The sequence below is a fragment of the Pempheris klunzingeri genome, chromosome 5 (assembly GCF_042242105.1).
Source record: "Pempheris klunzingeri isolate RE-2024b chromosome 5, fPemKlu1.hap1, whole genome shotgun sequence".
Taxonomy (NCBI): domain Eukaryota; kingdom Metazoa; phylum Chordata; class Actinopteri; order Acropomatiformes; family Pempheridae; genus Pempheris; species Pempheris klunzingeri.
This window is the reverse complement of record NC_092016.1, coordinates 16,297,661-16,323,785: the sequence shown is the minus strand read 5'-3', so window position 1 is coordinate 16,323,785 and position 26,125 is coordinate 16,297,661. Positions and strand designations below refer to the sequence as shown.

General features: G+C 41.6%; 4 protein-coding genes across 5 annotated transcripts; 1 reads left to right on the top strand and 3 right to left on the bottom strand.

Annotated features, from left to right (window-relative positions):
• Positions 1-458: 458 nt before the first annotated feature.
• Positions 459-4,431, bottom strand: armc10 (armadillo repeat containing 10). Its single transcript, XM_070830342.1, has 6 exons — positions 3,953-4,431; positions 3,492-3,637; positions 3,161-3,295; positions 2,849-3,025; positions 2,568-2,639; positions 459-2,347 (listed from the first exon to the last, which is right to left on the bottom strand). The coding sequence occupies exons 1-6, from the start codon at positions 4,200-4,202 to the stop codon at positions 2,096-2,098; spliced, it is 1,032 nt and encodes a 343-aa protein (XP_070686443.1). The 5' UTR covers positions 4,203-4,431; the 3' UTR covers positions 459-2,095.
• A 788-nt stretch (positions 4,432-5,219) lies between these two features.
• Positions 5,220-20,921, top strand: fbxl13 (F-box and leucine-rich repeat protein 13). The gene is made up of 21 exons (XM_070830545.1): positions 5,220-5,291; positions 5,464-5,570; positions 6,182-6,278; positions 6,380-6,447; positions 10,642-10,796; positions 11,211-11,320; positions 11,405-11,503; positions 12,483-12,578; positions 12,680-12,815; positions 16,359-16,411; positions 16,903-17,003; positions 17,554-17,683; positions 18,165-18,263; positions 19,076-19,196; positions 19,284-19,446; positions 19,523-19,642; positions 19,745-19,868; positions 19,958-20,038; positions 20,371-20,505; positions 20,607-20,770; positions 20,855-20,921. The coding sequence occupies exons 1-21, from the start codon at positions 5,220-5,222 to the stop codon at positions 20,919-20,921; spliced, it is 2,298 nt and encodes a 765-aa protein (XP_070686646.1).
• Positions 13,015-16,056, bottom strand: LOC139201112 (leucine-rich repeat-containing protein 17-like). The gene is made up of 6 exons (XM_070830347.1): positions 15,865-16,056; positions 15,290-15,766; positions 14,943-15,148; positions 14,122-14,277; positions 13,489-13,630; positions 13,015-13,405 (listed from the first exon to the last, which is right to left on the bottom strand). The coding sequence occupies exons 1-6, from the start codon at positions 15,987-15,989 to the stop codon at positions 13,123-13,125; spliced, it is 1,389 nt and encodes a 462-aa protein (XP_070686448.1). The 5' UTR covers positions 15,990-16,056; the 3' UTR covers positions 13,015-13,122.
• Positions 20,922-21,661: 740 nt separating the features above from the next.
• fam185a (family with sequence similarity 185 member A) lies at positions 21,662-25,441 on the bottom strand. 2 transcript variants are annotated; one of them, XM_070830338.1, is made up of 8 exons: positions 24,935-25,441; positions 24,688-24,797; positions 23,822-23,914; positions 23,536-23,674; positions 22,776-22,817; positions 22,589-22,684; positions 22,342-22,476; positions 21,662-22,216 (listed from the first exon to the last, which is right to left on the bottom strand). In XM_070830338.1, exons 1-8 carry the CDS (start codon positions 25,347-25,349, stop codon positions 22,104-22,106), a joined length of 1,143 nt encoding a protein of 380 aa, XP_070686439.1. In that variant the 5' UTR covers positions 25,350-25,441; the 3' UTR covers positions 21,662-22,103. The 2 variants fall into 2 exon arrangements, with proteins under 2 accessions (XP_070686439.1, XP_070686440.1); XM_070830339.1 differs by having other exon boundaries at positions 22,103-22,216; positions 22,349-22,476.
• Positions 25,442-26,125: the final 684 nt, after the last annotated feature.

Sequence of the window (26,125 nt, the reverse complement as noted above, 5' to 3'; positions counted from 1 at the left end):
CTCATCATCTGGATGTTTGTCATAACTGTGCTGCAGTGTAACCTCTGAATTAAATGTTGCCTCTTTATGTTTAGTTTGGACCGAGAACGGTTAGGAGCGTCCTACCAGGTGACCTGAGACATATGAGAAAATCATAAGATAAAAGACAATCAGAGATGTATTTTGGTCCTGGGTCACTGAGAGATAGAGAGGCAAGCAACGGTAACTAAAACCTGAGAATTAAGGGAACACGCTCAGTTTTCAGTTCTTTTACGGCAGCAGCATTGTGAATGAGATGAAGACTCAAAATTGGCTGTTGTGGGTTGTGTGGGAGTAAAATGAAGCATGAACAAGTTTCCCTACATGCTGTCTGGATAAGTGTCCTCTGATTCTCACCGTGTTTAAGATGGTATAGACAGAATTTGTCATATATTTGATTAAACAGGAGAAATAAGGACGTAGGTATGTCATATTGGGTATTTATTGAACCATTCAAACAGACATAACAAACATATCTATTATTTTATAGGCAAAATGCTGACTAACCTCATTAAATAAATATGATAATCTAGGTCACAAGTAAATCAGACTCCTGCTGTATCAGTTCTGGTAAACCATATAGCCTGAGAGATATTTAGGATTTGGGTTCAATAAAGTCAGTGTCCAAACATAAAAATGTGCAGCATTTCTTTACACCTGGACTGGCTCATGCCATAAAAACCCTTGCATTAAAAATCATATTCTGAGATAATCGTCACATTTTTCATGCAAATTGGAGGTATGCACCTTCACCCATCCCCCTCTCTGTAAATATAATTAACAAGTCAGCAGACGGGTCCACAGCTCCAGCCCTCCAGCTAGACAGCGCGGGGATCTGTCACTTAGACACTGTCTTATTACAGTGAGTGCATAACTTAACATAATAAGGCTTGCATTTAACATTCAATCACTGTTGTAATTCCATAACCATTTTATGCATACATTTAAAATGCTACAGACAGCTTTGTCAGAGGTCAACGCCTTCCTCTGTTCATTCTCAAGCTGCATATCTGCACGATATTTGTGGTAGTTGAAACAATCAGTCCAGACATCCTCTTCCACTTCAGCTTCCTCCAGCTCATCCCTGGGGCATTAGCAGATGTTTCTAAACCAGCTGTGAAAAAAAAAAAAAGCAGTGCGTCCAGTACATCCTGGATCAAGTCTGGGGTTTTCTACCAAGCAGCTGTGGTTGGTCAAAGCTTACCCAGGTTGCATCCTTACTAGCTCTTCTTAACGCAAGGGGAGGCAGTGTTTGAACTTCAAGGTCCTCCCCATACACTGAACGGCTCCCATTGTCACAGAAAGTGAAGCCAGCCAGACGGTTAACTTCACTTTGGCTCTTCTAACATCATGACGCACTGATTCATAAATGAAATGGATAAAAAAAATTGCTTTCGTTGGAAAAAAAACATGATGTTTAAATCCAATATGTCACATGATAGACTAGCAAGGACTGGAGCTGTAGTACATCCATTCATTGGTGTCTCCAAGGCAGGCTAAGGTGTGTGGCAAGAGACCATCCACAGACGGGGGAGGAGGTGGGGCCATGCTGCACAGGTCCTTCTGACACATTCTCTAGAAAATGTTTGGCAGTGGGTTTGGGCTCAGAAATTTCACCTGGAGTGTGTCTTCAGAGAAAGTGGGAGAAGTTCTCAGAAGAAAGGGCACTGTGGATCTTTGAGGGAAAATAGTCTCTGGCAAAGACAAGAAAACTCTTGCTGGCAGGAAAAAACAGAGAGGGGTGGCCTGTTTTTACTATCTACTGAATCAATGGGTGCTTCCTGGTCGCTCACTGCTCATAAGTTAATTGTAGTGTAAGATGTTGGAAATCGGGGGAGAGTGACTGGTGAGGTTTTCAAATGGAAAATCATTTAGTTATGTGTGGTAATAATATTGATCTAGGGAACACTGGAGGTCTACAGAGTGTGGGAGTGTAAGCAGAGTATCCACAGCCTGCTCTTTCATAAAGGTTAATGTCAACACATTTATAATTGAACTGGAGGGGAGATAGTTGATGGCTTTGGCAAGGTGTATGGAAGCTAAAGCTGTGCATGGATCAAAGTGCAGAGAGGGAGGTCTATGTCAAAATACGAGCCACCTGGGCCTGAACCTCCGCGTCAGGGTGTGAAAGCAGCTGCACCAGTCTGCTGTGGAGCTGAGAGGACTCATCTAACATGACCCGGTAGAGGCAATCCTGCTTCCGCCTCAGTTCATCAGCCACCTGTGCAGAGGGCCTCCAGGCCTTTAAGTTCCCAGCAAACATTAGCAGTCGCAGAAGCACCGTAGGGGCTGTTCGTGCGTCAAACAGCAGCACAACTGAGGCTGGTGCCTAAGACAAAAAGCGAAAAAGACCAACACTGAGATGAGGAATCATGATGAAATTTGGATCACTGTCACAGCAATTTGACTACAAAATATTGTCCTCTTAACACAGAGCCGTGCTAACTAACTTGCTGTGTATGATATAAAAAACATGTAAACTACACCAGCCGTGTGACCTAGATGAGGACGGTCAGACAAAGGCTGCATTGTCGTCCCTTTGTTCTTACCTGTGTTTGAACAATGTCGTCCATCATATCTGGATTAGATGACAAATTCACCAGGACTTTCAAAGCTTGAACCTGAAATACAAATATTAGAAGTAAAACATTAATATCGCATTCAAAGCTCCACTGGCCTCACCTGTTTTCCAACAAGAGCAACAACCTGTATCGATATATCATAATCATGATAAGGGAATTGTTTAAAGCAACGTTGACAGCTTTCAACAACTAATTTTTGGGAAAAATGTGAGGGAGATCAACCAGGCGCAACCTGAAAAGATACCAACCTGTAACGGTTCATTGCTCACAACAAGTAGAGAGAGCAAAAGTGTAATTGATCCCTTCAGTAAGTGTTGATGTTTATCTGTGACTGAAAGGTTCGTCAGCAGCCTGAGAGCACCAAGCTGAAGCTCAGAATTCACCGGTGACATCTCGATCAGCTCCACCACATGTGGCATATAAACCTACAAAACAAGGTGAACTTTTAAGTGAATCATGTCTTACCCCAAAAAAAGGAGGTGTATATAAAACCAGAAAAGCTCGCACACTCCGTAACAGATTGCATGCTATTTGCTGTGCACATGCTTTTTGAAACATACCTTTATTTGTTCCTGGTTTTGGATGTTCATGCTCAGATTATTTAAAGCATTCAGAGTCTGCACTCTGACATCTGCCACAGGGTCGGACAGGAAACCAGCTATGATATGAATCCCTTCAAATTCCCGTATTAGATTCTGGAGGATCAGTGAAAAAAAGATAAACAAAAATCACATGGCTGGAAAGAGACATACATTTTTAACAAGGTAGATACAGAATGTTAAAATACAACAGCTACATAACTTTCTCATTGTTATCGCCTTCCTTACAATAAAGCAACCAGTACTGGCTTGACTTGCAGAAAGTTTTAGAGGACGTATACTTATACTTTACCTGATTCACAGTGAAGGCAGCAGCATTTCCTAATGTAAGCAGGATCCGACATTGGTCAGATGGATTGTTGCTGGTCTGCAGACATGACAGCAGCATTTTCAAGTGCTGTGGCTCCAGGTTGCCCGGGGACTGGTGCATGATGTCACCTATGGAGCAAAAAGACATTTAACCAACACCTAATGATATCCAATATGTTTGATATGTTTGCACCAGAGGAGGCTGACTGCTGGTCAGTTGTAGTTGTTGTACGGTGAAAAGCTCTCCATAGGATTTCTTTATATCAAAGTCTTCATATAAAAAATGTGATTGTAATACTTATAGTCATCTACTAAATGACTAAAGGTGCTTTGTTTGTGCACACAGGACATTTTGGGAAATCATGCTCAGAAGTTCCCTTTGGTGGAATAATCACATACTGTAGGTTTGGATGTAGTTGTCTGGCTTTATGTGCTGGTTCTCACCTGATGCAGGTCGAGGACAAACAACATCCAGTCCAGACACTTTGGCCAGCAGACTGCCCGGCTGTAGGTTGACCTCACTGGGCTGACTGCTCTTCACACCAGCACTTTCATTAGTGGCATTTTTCTTGTTTCTTTTGAAGCTTCCCCCGCTGATAAGTTTGTATATTCCGTAGGAAGCTCCAGCTCCGGCAACTATCCCCAGCAAAGCCTTCATGCTGCCGATCCTGGGAGTGACACTGCCATCCCCCATGCTCCTGCTGTATCTTTAGCTAAGCTCTGTTAGCTAGCTAATGTTAAGCTTCAGATGCTCCGAAACGTCGTTAAATCAGATGACTCACCAGCTAACTAACTAATCCGACCCCTTAGCTAGCTAGCACCGACGGCTGCCCATAGAAACCACCACAAAGCCCACCCAGGCCAGTTCTGACACGTTCATTGTTGGGAAAACTGGAGAAGTTTGCTGACAAGCCACAGTTGTCAACAATGTCATGCTCCGTTGTTCCGGGCAGCTGGTGTTGCCAGATTGGACGGACAAACACTGGCCCAATCAGAGCCTAGAAATCGCCCAACCGTCATAAATAGAGCTAAAAATAAATAAATCAAAACTACGGTTATAATGATGAAAAAATGAATGCTCACAAATACAGTAATAAATAACAAACGTCCTTCAGATAATGTAAAAGCAAACGACAGAAGTCCTCTCTTTTAGGAGCACGTGTACGAGTCTTTTATCATAGACGTATAACAAAAACTATGTGTTGGTGGAAACTGTACAAATGGCACAAAAAGTAGCCTGAATCAGTACAAACCCACCAAACATTTATCTGTCCCGACTTAATAAAAAGTAGCACATATGCGCGGAAAAAGCCGCCATTCTGGCAACACTGCAAGCAGCACAGAGTGGCCGACCAAATCTTTCGCTGGGTGATTGGCGTGCAGTTTACAGCTGCTTACAAACTGTTAGCTTTGAATACATATTTAGAATACGTTTTATACATTTATAATATGAATGTAGAAACCACATGAGACACTATTGACTGTGTAGGTTATATTTTAAACGAGCTGCAGCGCATTAGTTGGTTGTCCAGCACTTAAAAGTTACTTTACTTTGCTTCGTTACCTAGCAACGTTGAATTTCCAAATGGAGATGGACTGAAGTTAACTTTACCTGGTAAAATGTGACAGACTACTAATTTGACTAGTGGCAGCTAGTTAGTTAGCTAGTGAAATACTCGATACCTCGATAACTATTCGGCTTTGCAAAGATATGGCTGTAGTGAACGTCCAACCTGTTCTGACAGAGGACGAGGTGAAACACCATCTGCCACAATTATATAAGGTAGGTTGTCTTGTGTAGACATGTGTGCTAGTTAAGCTTAGCTACATGTAACTTTACAGATAAGGAGCTCAGCTCAGGTCAGGTCAGTTCAAACAGTTAAAACCTAATTCACTTTGTTGTTATCAACTGTGTTGAATGTAGGAAACGACTCTCTCTATTTCTTTGATAATAGACCATATTGACAGCTTCCTGCCTGTCATGTCCCAGTGACCCAATACAGTTTCTGAAAAACAGTCTGATGGCCATCCAGGGACATGACAATCTGCAGGAGGTTGACTGGTAGGTACACTAAACCTCCTTTTCTTGTGACTTTCCTTGAGATGAACACTTGGTGGCTCACTTTCTTAAGTTTTCTTTTCCTGCTGGGCCTGAAAGTTATGGTGGTCTCTGTAGGGAAAAAAAGTACGATCTAACTTCCATCTCTGACCACAAAATTAAAAAGTCATTGAGGGGTAAAATAAACTGAAGGGAAAACAGTTGTTTGTAAATGGTATTTATGTCACAGTGGGTTTCCAATTACATCCTGTTCTTCTGTGGTTACGTTGCAGATATAAACAGATGTTTGAGGTGTCTAAGTAAATATCAGCAGTGATCATGTACTCTATGTAGATGTACACACATTTTCTACACCTTTACCATTATACTTTTACCCTTAAGTGACTTTCAAAAGCAACACCACTTAGGATCCTAAGCATTTAGTATTCCCGGCACTTAATACCACTTATGATAAACATAATTAATTTTTACAATAATATATTTCTCTTGTTATTCTCATGATACATTTCTATTTTAGTAGTATAATGACTGATTGATTGATTGAGCCAAATTATTCAAAGATGAAAATTTTCTGTGGACACGATCTGGTTTGACGTGAACTATATTTTTTTAAGGCACAAGTTTGTTGTTGAAGCAAAGAAGCACACTGCAACAACCTCTCCAACATTCATCAGTGTGGACACCGTCTGCATGGACTCAGATGATGCCATGGTACAGTATGGTTTACATTCAGTCCCAGATGTCTCAGACAAATTGTTCAGACTTAAATTTTAGAGATTTCTTAGTAATTGCTGTTCTTTATTCCTTTGTAGCTGTCCTTTTGCATGTATGAGAGGGCCTACTCCCGTTACAGGAAACATTTAACAAGCTCTTGCTTCAGGTAGGACTGTCATATTGCAGTCACCATCAACACATGACCACTCAGGTAGTGATTGTTTTTCTTGGCTTGTTTGACAAAAGTGTTGCTTACAAACGCTAAGTGAAGTTTTAGCTAAAACAAGATTGACGTTAAAGTCTGTTTAAGTCCATTTTCTTAACCATCATCCTAAATAGAGCTGAGAAATATCAACTTGTGACTACAAGTCAAAAGCTTTTCACTGCTCAAATACTGATGTTGAGTATCCTTGTCATTTGTCACTGAAGAGATTACCAGCCTAAAAAGATCCAAAATTAACTTATCCCAAGTGACACAAGAAGAGTTAGAAAGTTATTTAAAGTACTTCATGCCTTCACTAATTAAAGCAGATGTCTGAAGAACTGCAGAAGCTTGATTTTCGTCTCAGCTGAAGATGGCAACAAATCCTATTGAACACAAAAGAAATGGAAAAAGGATTTCCAACTTTAGTTTTCAGTTATGTAAAGATTAAGTAATCACAATATGTATACGTACCCATATTTACAAAAATGACTTGTTGTTAGTGATTTAACCTACAATTAAAATGGCAAACAAAAACAATTTCATTAAATACTAATCTACAATTTTCATACATGGTTCATTCATGTTTTCTTTCTCAAGTCTCAAGCTCCATGCATGAGGGCAGATCAGCTACAGTGTAACTTCAGATGTAGAATAGTCTCTAGATTTTTTCGTATCTGCATATTTGCTTCCACTGGAATCATACGTCTTAAAAGTAGCATTCAACTTCAGTTGACTTTGAAGCAGTTTAATATTATTCGGGGTCCCAGCGACATACATGAGGGATACATGAAGAACTGCTTGAGAAAATTAAATGTGAGAAATGTTTTTAGATATAATTATCAAAATGAAGCATCAGCACAACAGTTATATTCACAAGCAGAATAATTTAATTTAATAATTAGTCCCCCCCCATACCATTGTGTTGATTCTCCTTTTACTCTTCAAATCCTTTCACATTGTGGGCCACGTCGTTCTTGTAGTCATGTTGCCTTGGAGCAGGTTTCCATTGGTCTTCCCCAGTTTTACCTTCATCTGGCCGATATGGTGTATAACGGGTCTTTGACAGCGATACTTTGCCCCTTACATAGTGGTTTCTGGACTTTGCAACATATGAGTACAGTGACAGATTGGAGCCCGTTTGAAGAGGAAGCCTTTTTGTTTTGCCACCAGTCCTCCAAAAGACACCACCTAAAGTAGAACCAGAAATGTTGGATTTAGGAGGCCAGTGGGCCATGTTTCTGGGCTCTTTATTCACATTAGCTGGAAGCCTCTGTGCTTTGATCTGTTGTATGAAGGTCTGTGGAAAGCCAGCTCTCATCGCACTCACAAAGCCACCAACACCACGTCTTTGTGGGGTTAAAAATGAGCTCAGGGGTTTTCTGGCACCACGCATATCACCAGTTGGAAACCTGTTAGGGATTACATTCTTGATTACAAAGTTCCTCGACATGATTTCATTGCCAACTAATGTGGGAAAGGCTCCATCTGATGCTGGAGAGTTGAAACTCGCATAACCAACTCCGACCTGAGATGAGGTCCCACTGTGGGCTGGATCCAAGTCCCCAGAAATGGGGGAAATCAGGTTATCGTCAGTCATTTGTTTTGGTTCCTGTATGGCAGAGACAAAATTCTGCTTGGAGAGGTGTGTGATCTCATTGTTTGCCTGGTCTCCGCGATAACCATCTTGCCTACTTGAGCTATGAACAGAGCTGGACAGTTTTACAGGAGTATCGTGCAGGCTGCTTGTTTGAACACCTACAGGACCACTGCTACTCTGTGGTGGAAGAGAGCCTGAAGAAACTGAATCACTAGTTACAGGCAGGTGGACAGTGTGGGCATCCTTTGAATCCTTGCCAATAGTGGGTTGATATACCTGAAATGATGGGGCTGGTCTTTTCCTTTTTTGTGATAGAAAATCTGGGATGTGGAGTGGACTTCTGGGTGAAGGGACATAAAAACTTTTGGCGTAGGAATTCAAAGATGGGGGCTGTGGCGCAGACAGGACATTGGCTGGAGTCACTCTGCCTAGCTCCTCGCTTGGGAAATCCGTTACAGTTTCAGTGCCACCAGAAGGTTTTTGGTATCCTGTCAAAGAGTCTGTTCCAGGAGATGTATATGGTAGTTGTTGGATATCATTCTCAGAGGTTAGGGGTGCTATATTGGACACCTCACTTGAATAGTAGCGGACTGGGCTGTTGACAGGGGATGAGTCAGATGTTATTTGGTCAGGGATCATGTAGCTTGGTGACAGAACATCTTCATTTCTCACTTCAGGAGCACTTGAGAAAATATCAGGATTTTCCCCAGAAATGTCACTATTGGCAAAACCTCCATAATGCTCTGTGGCTGCTAAATGATGGCGTGGGTAGAGAGCAGAATCTGGGCCAGAGTCTTGGCTGTCATAAACACTGGTAGAAATGAGACTTGCAGTGGAGTCGAAAGGATCGGGGACAGAGAGGCTTTCACTTGGCGTTTGATAGTTGGAACCCTGTTCATTTTGTTCAAACACCGCATTCGTGGGTTCACTCCAGACTTCATTTTCTCTGGCGCCATCAGGGGCACTTCCTTCTTTAGCAGGATCAGACCTATAGCCATTGTCAGTCTCTCTCCCAGTATTTTGAGCATTAGAGGCCACCTCATCGTCCATAATTTGCTGTGCAGTTTGAAAATATCTACTCACGTCACTTCCTGGCGTTAAGAAGGAGCTTTTCATTGTTTCTATAAACATTCTGAAATCTTTGATCGTTGGGAAACTGATTCCTTCCACAGTGTTCTTTTGCGGGCGCTGCTTCATCAATAGTCCAAAGGGCTGCTGATACCCATGGCTTTCATGCACAGAGGGAGCAGAGGAGTCCACTAAGAACTCATCTGGCTCATGTCCTGAGTCTGTTTCACTTTGCACCATCTCTTCACTGAGGCTCGTAACAGGGCTAACATCCCCTTGGTTTTCATGGTGGGCCCTTTGGTGTGTCATAGCTTGCATCTCATCCGTCGGACTAACAGAGTCATGGTTTGTGTTTGAAGGTGCTCCAGAATAAAACTGGTTTGAGGTTTGTGGATCATGAGCTTCAGCATGGCTACTGAATTCATCATCATTGAAAGAGTAGCCATGTGCAACATTATAACCTATCAGGGAATAAAAAGGTGTTACATTTAATTCATTTAACGGTTGAACATGACCAAGAACAATACAGAAATTCTTACCTTTTTGAGGAGGGAAACAAACACAGCCCCAAAACAACAGAGCACAAAGCCAAGAAACCCTAAAAAGGAGGCAAAAAACATTAGAAAGAAAAAAATAACATAGGTGACGTAGCCAAAAACATTTGTATTTTATTTACCCAAATGTAAGAGCCATGGCTGTGAGTTCACCAGCAGCAGACCGTTAATGACTAAAACTACCAGCCCTGATAACAATCAACCATGCTCTGTTGTTTCTGTCTCCAGTTAGTTTGAGAGCAAGAAATGTAAGGAAAAGTGCAGGAAAGGATACCAAAACCTTTCAGATTCTGCTTACGCTGATTGCAGTGAGGTGATTGTAAACAGCTGGTGCTGGGCTAATTTGACAAGCACAGGTGGAGCATTTACTCAGAGGGCTGCATGGTTATGGCTTAAAGATCATTAAAGATAACCCAGAAATTCACCTTGAAGCTAATAGCTTTAAAACATCTGTTGCCTTCCTCTTGGTGTCTTTTTGTAAATTCACATGTATTGAATATATATTGTACATGTATTCTATTGGACATTCTACACATTCAACTAACCACTCACTCAAAAAGTTAAAGCCTCTGAAATCGATCCATAAAAATATTCATTAAACATTCATAGCACCAAGAGAGAGTGACACAGATGTAACTCTAAGCAGAAATTTGACCCATGTCTGAAGTGAGTTCATGAGGAGGATATTTTGTTTCGTAGATTGCCTTTCACCTGCCTGTTGTCAGTGCAGACCTCTACATCAATGGCCTTCTGTCCAGTTGATCACTCTGTCCTGTCTGAATGTCCAAACCTGCTTAATCAGTAGAAAAAAACTCATTTCAACTCAAAAAAGTATTTAAATGTTACTGGTTCCCATCCTCTAGAATTAATGCAGGTTTCTGGCCTTCATACCTTTCCACTGAATTAATGATGAGCTGTGTTCACTGTTGGACGCAGGAAGTGGAAGTGGTTCACTACACACAGTAAGAGGGACACAGTAGAGCTGGCTCTGAAGATGGACATATCAAAGAAGCATTACGAGAGGAAATGCCAGCAGACTGCAATCACCAAATGGTCAAACTGGGTAAAATTACACAAGAAGGCACAGGCCGGTAGGTGATTACTTAAGTATTTCTGAATGAAAAAGTAAAGATGAGGAGTTTTAGCTTAACTAGTGTGAACCTGCTGTTTTGCAAGCTGTGACTCGTTTGTGTGTAGAGCCAGATAAAACATGCAGTGTGGTTAAGAAATGTGTCCAAGCTGAGAGTCTTTCCTCGCTGTATACACCCACTCCTGTGACTCATTCTGTCCCCTGCACCTTCCACTCTGAAACTCTGAAGTTTGTACTTTCATGTGCTAAATTAGTACTGAGAATCTGTACAATCCAACTTTGTGATCATAATATTGTTGCTCTAATTTAGCCCATATCTCATCCTCTGCTAATCAAAGATGCAGAAATGTGAATAATTGTTCTGTTCCAAAGTGATGGACATTTGAAACAAGATTTAAATTTCTTTTCAACTTAGTTGCCATTGAGAAACTTCAGAGACTTGTAAACGCAGGCCGTCTTAAGCGCATCGTAGCTGCATGGCGTAATGTTGCAAAGGACTCAAAGAGGACAAAGGAGTACTTTAAGGTATGTCTTTATTTGGTTTTATACTTAAAATATATAATGTATTCCAGCAATTTTCTGCATTTCTTGTTTGTGTGAATCTTGCAGAGGTTGGAAATGGGGTTTATTGAAATCGGCAACAAAGTCCATCAGATAGGGGAAGGATGTGACGGACTCTCAGTGCTCCCCAGCAGCCTCTCACTGAAGGTAGTTCATCTTCTTCATCTACACACACCATTCAGTGTCACTCTGCCAGTTTCTTCATGTTTAATTTTTACCCCTCTTTTCTTTAAGCAGTCAGCGATGAGATCATATGTTACATAAGACTTAAATTGGGCTCCACTTTAAACACGCCTTCAGTCTCTTTGAGGCCAGTTGATTAATGTCTTTTCCACTTCATTATGGTCTAGTATATCTATGACCCCTTTACCACAGAGAGGCTTGTGTTTACAGGTAAACTCTCACATGATCTGTTGCTGTGTTGTGGTTTTTTACACATCAATAATGATATTGAGTAATTATAGAAATGCATTCATACCAGTAGCTCTATAGTTTATAAGTATATGAAAAACTCCCGTAAACATAGTTTGAACAGTTGGAGTCCCTGTTTGTTTTGGATTCACACTGGCTGACAAAGTGAGTGCAGCCTTGGCTTTGATTGCTCTAGTGTATCAGTCCAACACTTCCTCGGGTTTATTGTGCCTCAGCATGACTATGTTTGGGAAAAGAAAGAGGCTTGTGTCACACTGCCCTGCAAAGTGGCAGCAGCATGACAGTGGATCCTGCCTGTTCTGATTTGGGTGGCTAACTATCCCCTCGCCATTGGCCATTTTCCTACTCTCCTACCTACTAGGACCAAATACTGATCATGTGATCTGTATTGCTTTAATCTGTGGATTACTTTCTCATTTGGCATACAAAGTGTGTGCTTCAATTTTAGTCTTTTCACTTTTACATGTATGTCATCAAGATATGTTCCACCAACATATTTTCACATCAGTGAAAATGTATTACCTTACTTTTATACCACATGACAAGAGCATTGTGGAAGAACGCTTACAATGTTATTGTGGAAAAACTGAATTCCATAAAGTACTCAGATGTTATTCAGACAAATAGAGAGGAAATTCAAAAAATTCCATTTGTCTGAATGATCAAATATCTCATATGACTGTTTTTTCTGCAGATTTTTCAATATTTAGAATTTAGAGACTGGCTAAATTGTGCTGAGGTGTGCTGCACGTGGAAAGCTATCATCCAGTCAGGCACATTGTGGAGTCAGGTCAGTACTGAGACATTGCTCCTTGTGTTTAATCCACAGTCGTGTTTAAAATTATACTTGAAACATGCATATACATGTTCCCCAATGTGTGATTCTGTTAGATCAACTTCTCTGTGGAGAAAGACTGGATAACAGATGGGACAATGAAGCAGATTCTGCAGAACTACCGCCCATTTGTGATCCATCTCAACCTGCGTGGCTGCACGTCACTAAAATGGCACAGCTTGAAATGTATCAGTGAGTACTGTTGCCAGACTTTGCTTTTTTGTCTCATTTGTTTCTTGTGCAATGCCTATGTTTCACTTAGGTGCGCATTTACTTATGCAGATCATGGTCTTACAGTAATAATTAGTCAAAACTGTCCAAAAATTTATCATTCTCATATTTTTATTAACAAGACAACACGGACAAAACATAAAGGCAACTCTGAAAAATAAATTTTCTCCATCTGATACAGACTGTTTTATAACATTGAAAGGAAATGAAAGAAGGGAAAACAAAGAGCCTTTTTAAAGTCAAAATTTTGGTCAAATTTCCACTTGAGTCAGGACAGCCGGATGATCTGGTATTTCTGCGGTACTCTCAAGTGGCTCGGCTCAGGCTCCTCCTCCAGCTCTCCCTGCACTTCCATTGGTGTGTTCCATAGCTGAGGGTCCGTTTGGTCCTGATCTGTTCTGCTGTGCTGCCTGTCCTTGGGACACTCTCTGTTGTAGGAATGTACGTACTGTTCCACACTCCCCCCACTATATTCAGGGGGGGAGCGACACAGCAGGCCAGAGTACCTCACCCCTGGGTGCAGACGCAGCCAGTACACCATGTAGTGGATGCTGAAAAAAATACAGTCAGCTTTTAATAATTACTTGCATTTGTCTAAAAAAAACATTGCAAATATTTGAGCAGAAGAACCCACCTATAGTTACACACCCAGGGGTTTCCTCCCAGTTTTAGCTGTGACAGGAAGTAAAGGTCTTCAAGGACTCCGTACTGGACAAAATGCAGGTTGTTGTCGGACAGGTCCAGCTCACGAAGGTGCAGGAGCCCAGACAGGGAAGCTGAGGGAGAGAAAGGAAAAAGAGACATAGCCTCTATTTGTGTCTTGCTTCTCTATATAGATATATTTAGACACATCTATTGCTGTATGCTGTTAACCAAAAGTAAGAAAAAACAGTGGTTTAATCAACCTCTAATAGGAATGTGTGGGCTGACGTTCAGTTTGTGTCTGAGTCACTTAAGCACAGTGATCACTTTATGTCTGTCTGTAACCCTCTCAGCTTTCCCCACTATAAATACAACTGATACTGTATACACAAAGATGGCAGAGTGCCTTCTCTCTTTAAAAAGGAAAAATGGGAAACAGAAGTCAGCAGCAGTTATATAACCTGTTCTCAACCTTTTGGCTTTCCATATGTTAACTATCAGCCAAAGAAAAACACAACTTTGTTTGTGTAGGTTTTCATCTGAGACATTACAGGAAACATCAAGCACATACCGTAGTATTTGCTGATTATGATCAATAGAGTTGCAGTAATAATAGCACAAATACCTGTGTCAATGTGCTCCATGTTGTTTTTACTGAAGTTAAGGGTTCTCAGGCTCCTCGCTCCTTGGAAATCTCTGGCTCTGAGATGATGGATTGAATTATGGGACAGATCGATATGAACAACATCCTCTGGAATTCCTGTGGGCACTTCAGTTAGACCTAAACATAGAGCCGAAGATAAGGGGTTACTCAAATACATTTGATTATCTTGCCGAAAAATATAACTGCGTCATTCACATGTTCAGTATTACATATACTGTTAATTAATTGGAATAATTGAGTTTTCATCTATAATCCAAATTGGTCAAACAAAGTTGCTGAAGAATTGGCTCCGCTCTGCCCCTATCCATAACCTAACCCTCCTGCCAGTAGCAAGGAGATGTTTGATTTACTCTATTCTTAGGCAAATTTAGATGACACTGGACTTACTCTGATGTATTAGCCAAACTTTGTTTAGCTAAAGCTTTCCAAGTTGTTCATAAGGTGACTAATGGCTATACTGTAGAATCAGTCAACAGTTTATGGAGCAAGACACATAACTTTAAATAGAAAACACCTGGGAAACCAGATGTGTCTCTTTGCCAGTTTTGTGCCTAGCCCTGAAAATCCTATAGGAAATGGAAGTTTGGCCATTCCAGTCATGCAACAGTAATATTCAATCATGAGCACACGGCTGTCTGAAGTGAGGCTTCACAGGGATTTTTTCTGACGTCTTTGTTGCAAATGAGAAACGTATGGACAGTTTCTAAAAACACAGTGAGGTTCAGAGTAGGGTACAATAACCAAACAGCTTTAAGAAAAATAAAAGGTGATTGTTAGCTTGCCTCGGTTACTGCAGTCCATCCGTACTTGGGGGAAAAGGTAGGTATGGCAAGATGTGATGGCGTTAGGTTTGGTGCGAATTGGAATGGGCTCTACAGGATATGTGCGATCACTCTGTGGGTCATCAGTTGGGTCTCTCTCCTTACAGAGTAACTCGGGGTCAACCTGCTTCAACTTAATGCCTTTTAGCCTGATGGGCTCTGCACATCTAAAAGAAGAAAGTCACGGTGAAGTTGGATGTGATATTTGGAGGCTGTTTGTTATTCAGAGAATCAGTAATGACTTGTACTCCTGTGGAATCAGAGCAGTAGATCACTCTATATCAAACTGTTTTTGAGGAATCACTCACCTGGCATGGTTTCCTAGATTGCGGTTGCTTGGGACCTGAACGGTGCGTATGAGACTGTCCAACGGGCAGAGACAATTCCAGGGATTATCATACAGACGTAGGTAGCGGAGGTTTGGCATGGTGATGAGGGCCTCCTCACTAAGTGATCCCAGGCGGTTGTGCTGCAGCAGCAGGGTTGTAAGGTGTCTCAGGCCCTGGAAGGCCCCTTCCTCCACTACAGAGATCTGGTTCTGCTGCAGGTCCAGACTGGTTAAACTCTCATATCCAAGGAAAGCCCCATCACGAACGACTTTGATCCGGTTGCGAGCTAGAAGGAGGTGCTTGGGTTGCTTGGACCAGGTCTGTGAGGTGGGAATAGAGGCGAGGCGTCGGTCCTGACAGTCCACAAAGACTTCTCTAGCTTCTGTCAACTCTGAGCAGTTAGGTGCCATAAGCCTGGAGGGGCCTGATCTGCCGTGACGCCCAGCACCTCTCACCCTGACCGTGAGACACACAAAATTTATTTATGACTTGCCACAGTCATTAGAGTGGTGAAAAATGGATTAAACAAATTAGACCCAAGAGCAAGTCTATACCTGTCCCGTGTTAGTTTGTGTCTTGCTCCTCTGAGGCCTCTGCCCTTCCCTGGTCTCTTCATCTCAGCGGACGGGAGCAGAAGGAGGAGATAGGAGGCTAAGAGGAGAGAGGAGGTCACACGCATCCTGAGCCCTGCAGGGATTTTCTTTTTATTGAGAGGAGCTGGAGCCAAAGCAGGAGTTTTGGATGAAAGTATGGGTCTGGAAGCGATGGGTCAAAGGTGAACAGTGTTATTGTTGATGGAACGCAGCTGCTGCTTACCCTGCAGAAGAAGTGAGAGGTAGCACATTATGTAAGAGATAGGAGCCGTCCAGGAATGTGTATACAGCTTTGAAGGAAGGCAGAATACCATGACACTTTTTGTTCTTACTTACATTATGATTACAAACTACACTATAATTATAGCAGCCATTTTAAATATTTCCCAAAAACATAGTTTGATCAGCAATTTCTCAGCTGTTTACTAATTTTCTCTGCATTGTTTTTTCCTTAGGCGAATGCAGAAACCTCCAGGAGCTCAATGTGTCGGAGTGCTTAAATGTTACTGTAAGTGAAACATTGTTAAGACTAATGATAATGTATAGATGATAGCAAAATTCTAAATCTATTACAAAATGCATAATCTTCATATGGCATGTACTACTTTGCTTTTTACACTATTTTCTTGTTCCTAAGTTAAATAACAACTACAATGCTAATAGTATTGTTAAAAACCTGTCCTATATTAAATCAATGAAAATATGCATTAACAGACATTGTTTGTCTCAGTTTACACGACACTACACAAGTTTACACTACCATTATGATGTCATCATTAAGATAGTACATCACAGAGAAGAGCAGCATTGCATTTGTTCAGTATCGGATCTTTCCAAATTTCATTCATCATAGTTTTAACATAAAATGTATTCTAATTCATGAAAACCAATTGGTTATAATGCACTGTTCACTGTGATACTACACTATGCCATATATTCTAGTAACAGGTGCCTTGCCGTGAGAATCTGAGGTAACATGTAAATCTATGATCTTTGCAGGATATAACGGTGCAGATGATTGTCGAAAGCTGTCCCTGCCTGCTCTACTTGAACGTCTCTTGCACACTTATAACTAACAAAGCTCTGAGAGAACTCTCCAGGTAAACCTCTGGTTGTGGTCCAACTCACTCACATACTGAGAAAAAACCTCCAAACTGAACAAAGAAATGATGCTTCCTGTTTTCTTGCCTCCTGTCTGCTACTTCCCAGAATTATCTCCATTTCTGTTTTGCCAAAGTGCAGCCCTGGCTTTTAATTCATGTCATGCCAACTTAATGATTTAGAGGAACAGATGTGGCAATCATAACATGACTTTGAGACTGTATTATTGCACTGATGATAGATTTGCAAGTTCAACAGTTTTCCATCATTTGCACTCTCTCACTCACTCCCTCTCTCTTTCTCTCATGGGTATTAGTGTTATGCAAAGTGTTTCTGGAAATGTTTCACATTTTGCCATGCAAGAAGAGATTCTGTGTACTTTTAATTCAATGTGATGTCACTATTTTTGATTACAATGCTTTCCTTGAGTATGTACTCAAATTTACACTTTTTCCTCTGTTAAAAAAACAACAAAACAGCCAACTGTAATCTACACAGAGCTTTGACACACATAATCTGAATTTATATGAATTTATCAATTTCAAACAGGAACTGTCTCAACCTTCAATACCTGAGTGTGGCCTACTGCTCCAGATTCACAGATAAAGGGTTAATGTACCTGACCACAGGGAAGGGCTGCCACAATCTCATCCACCTCGACCTGTCTGGCTGCACACAGGTCAGTTGGTATGCTCCTCTCAGTTTGGTATGTAGTCACTCCACTCAGCTGCAGATTTAGAAAGGACACACCTTTTTGCCTTTGGATAAATCCAGTCACTCCTCTCTGTTTTCACGTGTCTCCTCTTGTTTTTTGGCTGTACGCTGGTGACTATTTGAGCTCAGTAAGAGCGAATGAACAAAGACCTGAAGGAGAGGGAGAGTAAAAGGCAGCTGTGGCCAAGTGGAGGGTTGGGTTTATACTGGTCTCTGATCCACCCACTCACCATGTGCACACTCCATAACACGACACACATCCATCGCAACGTAAAATGCACCTTCTTCTGGGAATGTGCATTGGTTTGGTTCCAGATGTATGGTTTCACTTTACTGGGGCCCCGAACATGTGAGGCGCAAAGAAAACTGCATCCAGGAGAATGACTCAGATTCTAGCATACACACACACATATTTTCCTCTGTCCTCCTCCTCTCCTTTTTCGTAGATGACAGTAAATGGGTTCAGATGCATTTCTGCCGGATGCCCCTCACTCAAGGAGATTGTGATCAATGACATGCCTACGCTGTCAGATAGCTGTGTCGTGGTAAGTTTGTTGCTTTCTAACACATCACAAGTTTGTTACTGGGTCGACATCCAAACTCTGGAGTGTTTAACAAATAAAGTAAGGAATACATTAGAAAAGAATCTGCTTTTTCAACACATGCATATTTTTTTGTTTTTTATTGGGATATCTCATCACATACATCTTTTGTACAGTACATGTAACCCATTTTTATATTAGTATAATAACACAACACATCACACACCCCAAATACCCTAAATGACAATGACAATATCAAAAGTAGTAAAGAAAAGAAACAAACAAACAAAGAGAAGGAAAAAAAAAAAGTGTGTTACACATAGGGCTGCATAATCGATCAACAAAGTCTTCCAAAGAAGGAACAGAATAAACGAAGGACAAAACAGGACTCCAAGTCTTGTCAAAATTATCAGCACAACCTCTAATGCTGTACTTAATCTTTTCTAAATAAAGGAAGGACATAAGGTCTTTTAGCCAAGAATTATAAGATGGAGGTTTAAGATCCTTCCAATGAAGTAAAATGCGCCTGCGGGCCACAAGTGAGGCAAAAGCAATAATATTTCTCTCCCTAGCAGAAAAGCAAGCAAATTGCAAACAAAACTGCGAATTTGAAAATATCTAAATAAATGTGATTGTGGAAGATCAAATTTAGTCTTAAGAATTTCAAAAGAAGTAAAGACTTTGTCAACAAAGAATTGTTTAAAACAAACCAAACCTTTGTCCTTCCACTGAGAGAAAATTGGATCAAGGGTTGTCCACACACTCTTAACTCATCGCGGCAGAGAGACGTTCTCAGTCTTACTCTTCTCCAACAGGCACTAATTGCCAGATGTCGCAGTCTGTCTGCCGTTTCTTTGCTGGATGCTCCTCATCTTTCCGACGTTGCCGTCAAAGCCGTTGCTGAAGTAGCCAAACTGAAGACTTTTAGCACAGAGGGTGAGATCATTTTGCATTCTGCAGCATTCATTTTTTCATACACATGAAAAGATAGAAGTAATTCTAATCCAGTTATTTACACTTTAGGTAACAACCAGCTCACAGACGTCAGCTGGAAGGCCCTGTGCAGCAGCTCACAAGGCCTCCGCAGACTCCACGCTGCAGAATGTCCCAGAATGACGGATGCTGGCCTCAAGTCTGTGGCAACCCTAAAGAACCTACAGTACCTGGACATCTCACTTTGTAACAGGTGTGTGTGTTTGTTGATGTAGTTTTAGATTCATGACTTTGCATGATGCAATGGGCTTACACTGCTTGTATTTCAGGGTGAGTGATGCTGGAATCCAGTGCTTGACTGGAGGCTGCTCAGCTGCCAAACTGAGAGAGCTGAATGTCAGTCACTGTAGTCACATCACTGACAGATCTGTCATGAGGATTGCACAAAGGTATATGGTTTGACTTCACACACACGTCTCATTGTGGTCTATTGAATAGTGTCACACAACAGTTTTGTTTTGTGTCGTGTGTGTGTGTGCACAATTCATCAGGTTGTGTAAACTGTACCATCTCAGTCTGAGTTATTGTGAGAGACTGACTGACATGAGTCTGGGGTGGCTGAGTGGCAGCTCTATCAGCTCCCTGGACATCAGTGGTTGTAACATCCAGGATCAGGTATTGTTTGGCTCATACATTCCTGAAAAATATCATAACTGGTCCTGGTGGTGGAGCTTGAAGCTTGAACTCTGTATTTGTGTTTTTAGGGGCTGGCAGCTCTCGAGGGAATTCGCTTGAAGAAGTTAGTTCTTGCCAAGTGTGTCTACATCACAGATATTGGCATAGAGGTACAAATCTAGAATTTCGACACATGGCCAGATGCGGTATCATATTGGAACAGTTTACAATTCTTAGTGGGTTCACGCTTGCTTCTATCAACATCTGACAAGAAATACACCCGTACCCAAATTATTTGTGATTTGTGAATTATTGTTTCACTTCTTGAGATAACGCTGTTGTGAATTGGCACTATATAAATAAAGATTGATTGATTGATTGACTTGCTTTTGCTGGCGACTAACAGCATTTTCCCTCATGTCCTCTCCTCATTTCATTTGCTCATCTTTTAACATTTCATCCCACATCTTCCTCTCGTCTCTGTTGTTTCTCACAAGAGCAGAAGCTGTGCAAGAATGTGCGAGATCTGGAGCATGTTGATGTGTCTCACTGTGTTGCTCTGTCAGACCCAGCCATCAGAGCAATTTCATTTTACTGCAGAGGTTTAGTCACACTGCGAATGTCAGGTTGTCCCAAGGTACACACACCCCTCTAAAGCCTTTAAATGTCCCCTGGCTAAAGTGGATTGGGGTTCCTCATGTCTTTTCATGCCACATGTTTTCTCCTGCCCTGCCTCAGATGACAGATATGGCAGTGCAGTATCTGACATGTGGATCTCAGTACCTGCGACAGCTTGATGTGAGTGGCTGCATTCTTCTCACTGATCGCACTCTTCGACACTTGGAGAGGATCTGTCCTCCACTCCGCTCCATCACGATGAACTGCTGCAGCAGCATCTCAAAGTAAGACTCAAACTTAGAAGAACACTGCAACGTTAGAGTCCTGCAAGGCAACTTTTAATGACCAGAGAGTGTTTGCTCTCGTAGGGTGGCTGCCTTAAAGCTTCAGCCACGTATGGAGCACTGGGAGCACAGCAATGAACCTCCGTACTGATTTGGATACAACGTGGGCCAAATAGTGCATCCAATCGCAAGACCCATCAAGACTGGTGACACCTTGGGGTTTTTTTTTTTTTAAATAATAAAGATCACACAGTCACAACAATCAACATATTAGAAGTGCCTTCAAAAAACTGTTTTACATGATACACTTTCTTTAGATAATCCACACAAATTCACACAGGGCTAAAAAGCCAAATAACTGGCTAATAATCATCATAATACTCACGTGTTCTCTGTACTCTACCTGTCTGCATAGAGATTCACACATGGCACTGTTTCAATGCCTAACTGACACATTATAGTTCATCAGCTATGGAATCTCTGCAATCACTCTGAAATCACTGCGTAGTTTCTACCACTAACTATGTACAAAGTGTGACAGTAATAATGCAAACTACTGGATGTGATCTTTAGCACTAAGACAGGACCGTCATTGGTGTCTGTTTATTTAAGAAACTGTTTGTTCATGTATGCTTTTAAAGTTTATTTATATTGCAATCTTGTTTTATTTTTTGTTTATACTTTACTCAATACACGGTGTAATTGAATTTCACTTGTTTGTTTTATACTGAACATATACTGTTAATACTATAAGCATAACCAGGGAGATGCAGACTCACTTTCTGCTTTACCCTCCAGGTTTAGATCCTGTACAGTTTTGCTGCTCATTTGGGGGCCATAACTTAAAACTCTTTTATGCAAAGAGGATTTTGGAAAATGTGTTCTGAGTAAGAACTTAGTTTTACGGTTAAAACGTCTTTATTATTAGATTTCATTCATCAAAATTAAGTCCACACTAGGCAAAATTACACTTAATATTTATAGTATTTACATACCATTCAGAGGACATACAATCCTTGGCAATATTTCACATCACCAGTAAACATACAGAAAATGTGAGCAAGCAAACTGTCTAATGACCAGTCAAAGCCACTGACAGATCAGCACAAACCAACATTTTAGACTCAGTGTATGTACAATGACTTTTAACACACCGATTGTTTGTTGAATACGATAGATGATACAGACTGGTCTTATGGGCAGTGCAATATATCCTGAGCTTCAGCGAGGTAAAAGGTACATCCAGTCCTGAAGAGATACAATAAATATCTGTCTCTGTAAAAGTAAAGAGCAATGATGCAGCATTATGAAGCTAAATTCTGTTGCTCATAACTCAGCTTCCCAGCTTCAGGGACTCCAGCCAGCTTTGTGTCTTCAGTCTGATAGAGCCTCTGTCTGCCTGAGCTTTAACCCACTGCTCCACTGGAGGCTCTCCATTCATACAGCCTGAGAGAAACACGAGTATGGAGAGGAAACAGAACGTTCTTTACTTGTTGTGATTTACTTGTTGGAGGGTTTAGTTCATTTACTGTGTGCCATGGAGTGTGTTGTAATGAAATATAATGGCTTGCCAGTAACTGTGGTTTGGCCTTCAGCTGTGTTGTTTTCTACTCCATGCAGAACAACCTCTGGGCTGATATCCACCGATGCTCCACGGAGCTCCACCCCAGCTTTCAGCGAGGAAGGGACACGCACGCACACCGCTCCTATGTATGAGAAGAATGGGGGGAAAACAGAGGAAAAAGAATATGGCTCAACTACTCAGGAAGGAAAACTGTGGCTCATAAGGTGAATTTTCGTCTTATGTTGGGTGTTTACCTTCCTGACTGTGGATTTCGGCACTACCACCATCTCCCACGTAGACATCAATGGCTCCGCTGTGAGAGGAAACCTTCAGGAAACTATTTGAACCATCTGCAAAAGCAAAACAAGCCTCAGGTGTCTTCCAACCACTGATGGATACCATACGTAGCTCATTGTGCAATCACAGAGTCAGTGTGCTTACCAATAACTGTATCTCCAGACACGTTCTTCACAGTGGCGTTACCTTTTAATCAATGAAAGCACAAAGTCTGTTTTAATTTATGTAACTAGCTTTCAGATTATAACTTTGACAGAGAAAAGCCTCTTTCACAGACTGTACACATCATAACCCTGCATCACTGAAGTTAGAAGGCTAATTGTTTCCATGTATCCTGAGATCACAGGCTCATCTGTATCAGGAAGAAATTAAAATTCTACATGGATGACGTATTTTCTTCACATCACAGTGCTGTTTGTGATCTAATCTATACCTCCTATAATTAGTTTCTTTACAACTAACCTATTTTATAGCTATCCTAAAACAAACAAGTACAGTTTTGTGTGTTTGGATCAGAGTCCAGTATTCCTCACGCACCAAAGCCTTGTTTTTTAAACCAAGTTGACACAATGTGTGCTGCAGTGGCTCGTGGAAAGTAGAGGTTTTAAAAATGTTTGGATTTTACTGGCAGAGTGTCTTCTACCAGCATGTTGCAGTGAAAAAAAGTTTCACAGAGTTTTAAATGTAGGTAGCTCAGGTATTAGAGTGGGCCAACCATTAATCGTAGGGTCGACGTGAGCTCGACAATGAACCCCAAACTGATGAAAAACTTTGTTTTGGACAAAAGTGTAATGAATTTAATGTAATATTAAACTTTTTTTTTCATTCTACACTTAAATTTGGCAGTAGCTCTAATAACCGCATAAACAATATAGAAGAGGAACAGATGCTGCCTTTTGCTCACCATGTACGTGCCCCAGACCTACTGTCCCAGAGCAGGAGGTGATGCAGCTGGACTCAGCGTAGATGGCTTTGACCTTCAGAGGGCCACGTTCTGTTGAAACATTCATTGTGGTGCCTTGGAGCTTCTTGACATCCACCGCCTGCAAACACACAGCTAATCACCGCACAGGACTGTAGCCAGGTGGTGTATGAAACCTCAGTGCTGTGAACACATTTAGATAAATCCTGTAGTCAGGCTGCTGCTGCCCTCTAATGTCTGCTGAGAGTAAATGTAACTCCGTCCTTACACTGTCTTCATATGTGCTGATGTCCACGTTGCCATGGATGGTGCCCACACCTGTCACCTGTCCTCCATGAGACCTGACCTCAACCTGATGACCCTGAGATACAACAAAGAACAGTGAGAGGACCACAAGAGAGAAATGTCAGTCTGAAACAAATTCAACTGATAAAAAGCCTCTTTGATGAGACGAACACACGTTTAACTCTATGACCACGGTCCACGTTGTTCTATCTTAACTTGAACAGATACTTTTAGGTATAGTGGTCAACTATTTGTGGCTTTGATAGCTGCATGAAGCGGCAATGAGAAGATCAGAAAACACAAGTTCCAAAATCAAGATCAAAATCTGCACTAATAACACTGAATCAGTGCTTATATTATTTATTAGTGATATAAATCAGCCAACAAGATACAGTAAAATCCAAACATATCTGTGCATCTTATGGATGTTTATGATTGACCGTTTAACGACAATAGGAATTATGACTTATTAATACTATTAGAGGCAGTAAGAGACCACTTCAGGAGGCAAACCCACAAACTCTGGTTTGTCACTGGAGAGTTTAAGATGGAGGCGTCCAGCTGGTGGAGGCATCTCTGACACAGAGAAATGGTCCACTGTTCAACAGTGTTGTTTGGAGAGGAGCACAGACTGCTCTCTGCCTCATTTGTTAATTCAACTTGTGTTATTAACACAGTGTTTTGGCTACTTTAGGTTGTTTCCATTCTTGGAACAAACACTCTTTAAGCAATATTAATATTTTTTAAACTGTTTGACCGATTAATATTATCAGTTGATGTTTATGGCTGTTACAATTAACATCCCCAGAGCATCTCCACGTGTTTGTATGCTGTCATACCGCTGCCCACCTTGACAGAGTGCAGCAGACAGTTGCCCCTCTCTGTCTGCACCTTGCACACATCACACTCCATTTTCTTCACTTGCACGTGGCCTTTTCCATGAGTAGTGATTAAGAGATCTGACAAAAACAAAAGTCATGGTGAGCACCAAAGGACAGCATGTAGTCTCATGCCAAATGGCCTCTCTAGATGTTTTGTAAACACTGAGAAGTAATGTCCATCCTCAATTGCATCATTTCACATTTCTCATACTCACTACTTTTGATGGGTGCAGTCAGATCAATCGACACGCTGCTGTTAACCTTCTCTGCCGAGATGAGCAGCTCCCTGCTCTGCTCATCATAGCGGATGTGGAGGTGGTCCAGACCGGCCTCCTGCTCGGTGTCTGCCCCGTGGGCCGTGATGAAGGCTCGGTCCGCTTCAGGAAAGGCGTGCGGGTCCAGCGGGCGGACGGAGATGCTGCAGCCTAGCCGGGCCCGCACCGTGCTGAAGGGGCTCACCTCCAGAGCCCACTGCCTCAGGGGCCGCTGCGCCCCGTCATGTGTTGTGGACTTCGCGGAGGCAGAGATGGAGAAGAACCGTGAAGTGTGCGGAGGGCAGCGGGAGGCAGTGAGGGTCCAGCAGCGGAGAAGTCCGCCACATCCCCGCCGACCTGCTGAGCTCCAAAACATCTCTGTCACCTTCCGGTAAACCAGCTCATCCACACCGGTACAGCTGCTGACACACAGTGAACCTCACAACCAGGTGACATTCACTCCACACGGACTGTCACAGCACCGTCTAGTCTGTGTGGTACAGTTAGCACAAGGCTAGCACTTCCGGTACGAGTTTTCAGATTAAAAGCGTCTTCTACTGCTGATGAAGTGACTGGAAAATGTCCTGTTCAGCCATGGTATTATACACTGATCTGATAAAAAAAACAACCAATTTATATGGTAAATTATAATAAATTATGGATTAAATGGAAGGTCATTCAAAAACACTAAGTGAAGCAAACACGCTGCACTAAAACAAATGTGAGTGGCTGTTTCAATAGTGCCTTTAGTCAAATGCTGTGCTGAAGCAAAAGTATATATTTAAAGCAGGTAAACATGTAAATCATTGCAATTGTTTTTTTCTAGTTTATACCATTTACACCATACATTTTACAGTCCTCTGTTATTGCAAATATACAACACATTTTTCACACATGGATCCTCTTCAAAACAGGACATCAAGATTTAAATATGCAGAAAATTATGTCAGTAGCGCAGCCTTACACACTACATATTGACAACACTAAGAAGTGCTTTTCATCTTTTAGATGGAAACGCTGTTTTAAAGATACTATCTCATCAGCCTGTATCACCCCCAAGGATTTTGTTCTTTTATGTTGAAGGCAAAATCTTTTACTTCCGGTTGTATTTCGCATCACTTATTAAACTTGACAGACCGGATGTACACACTT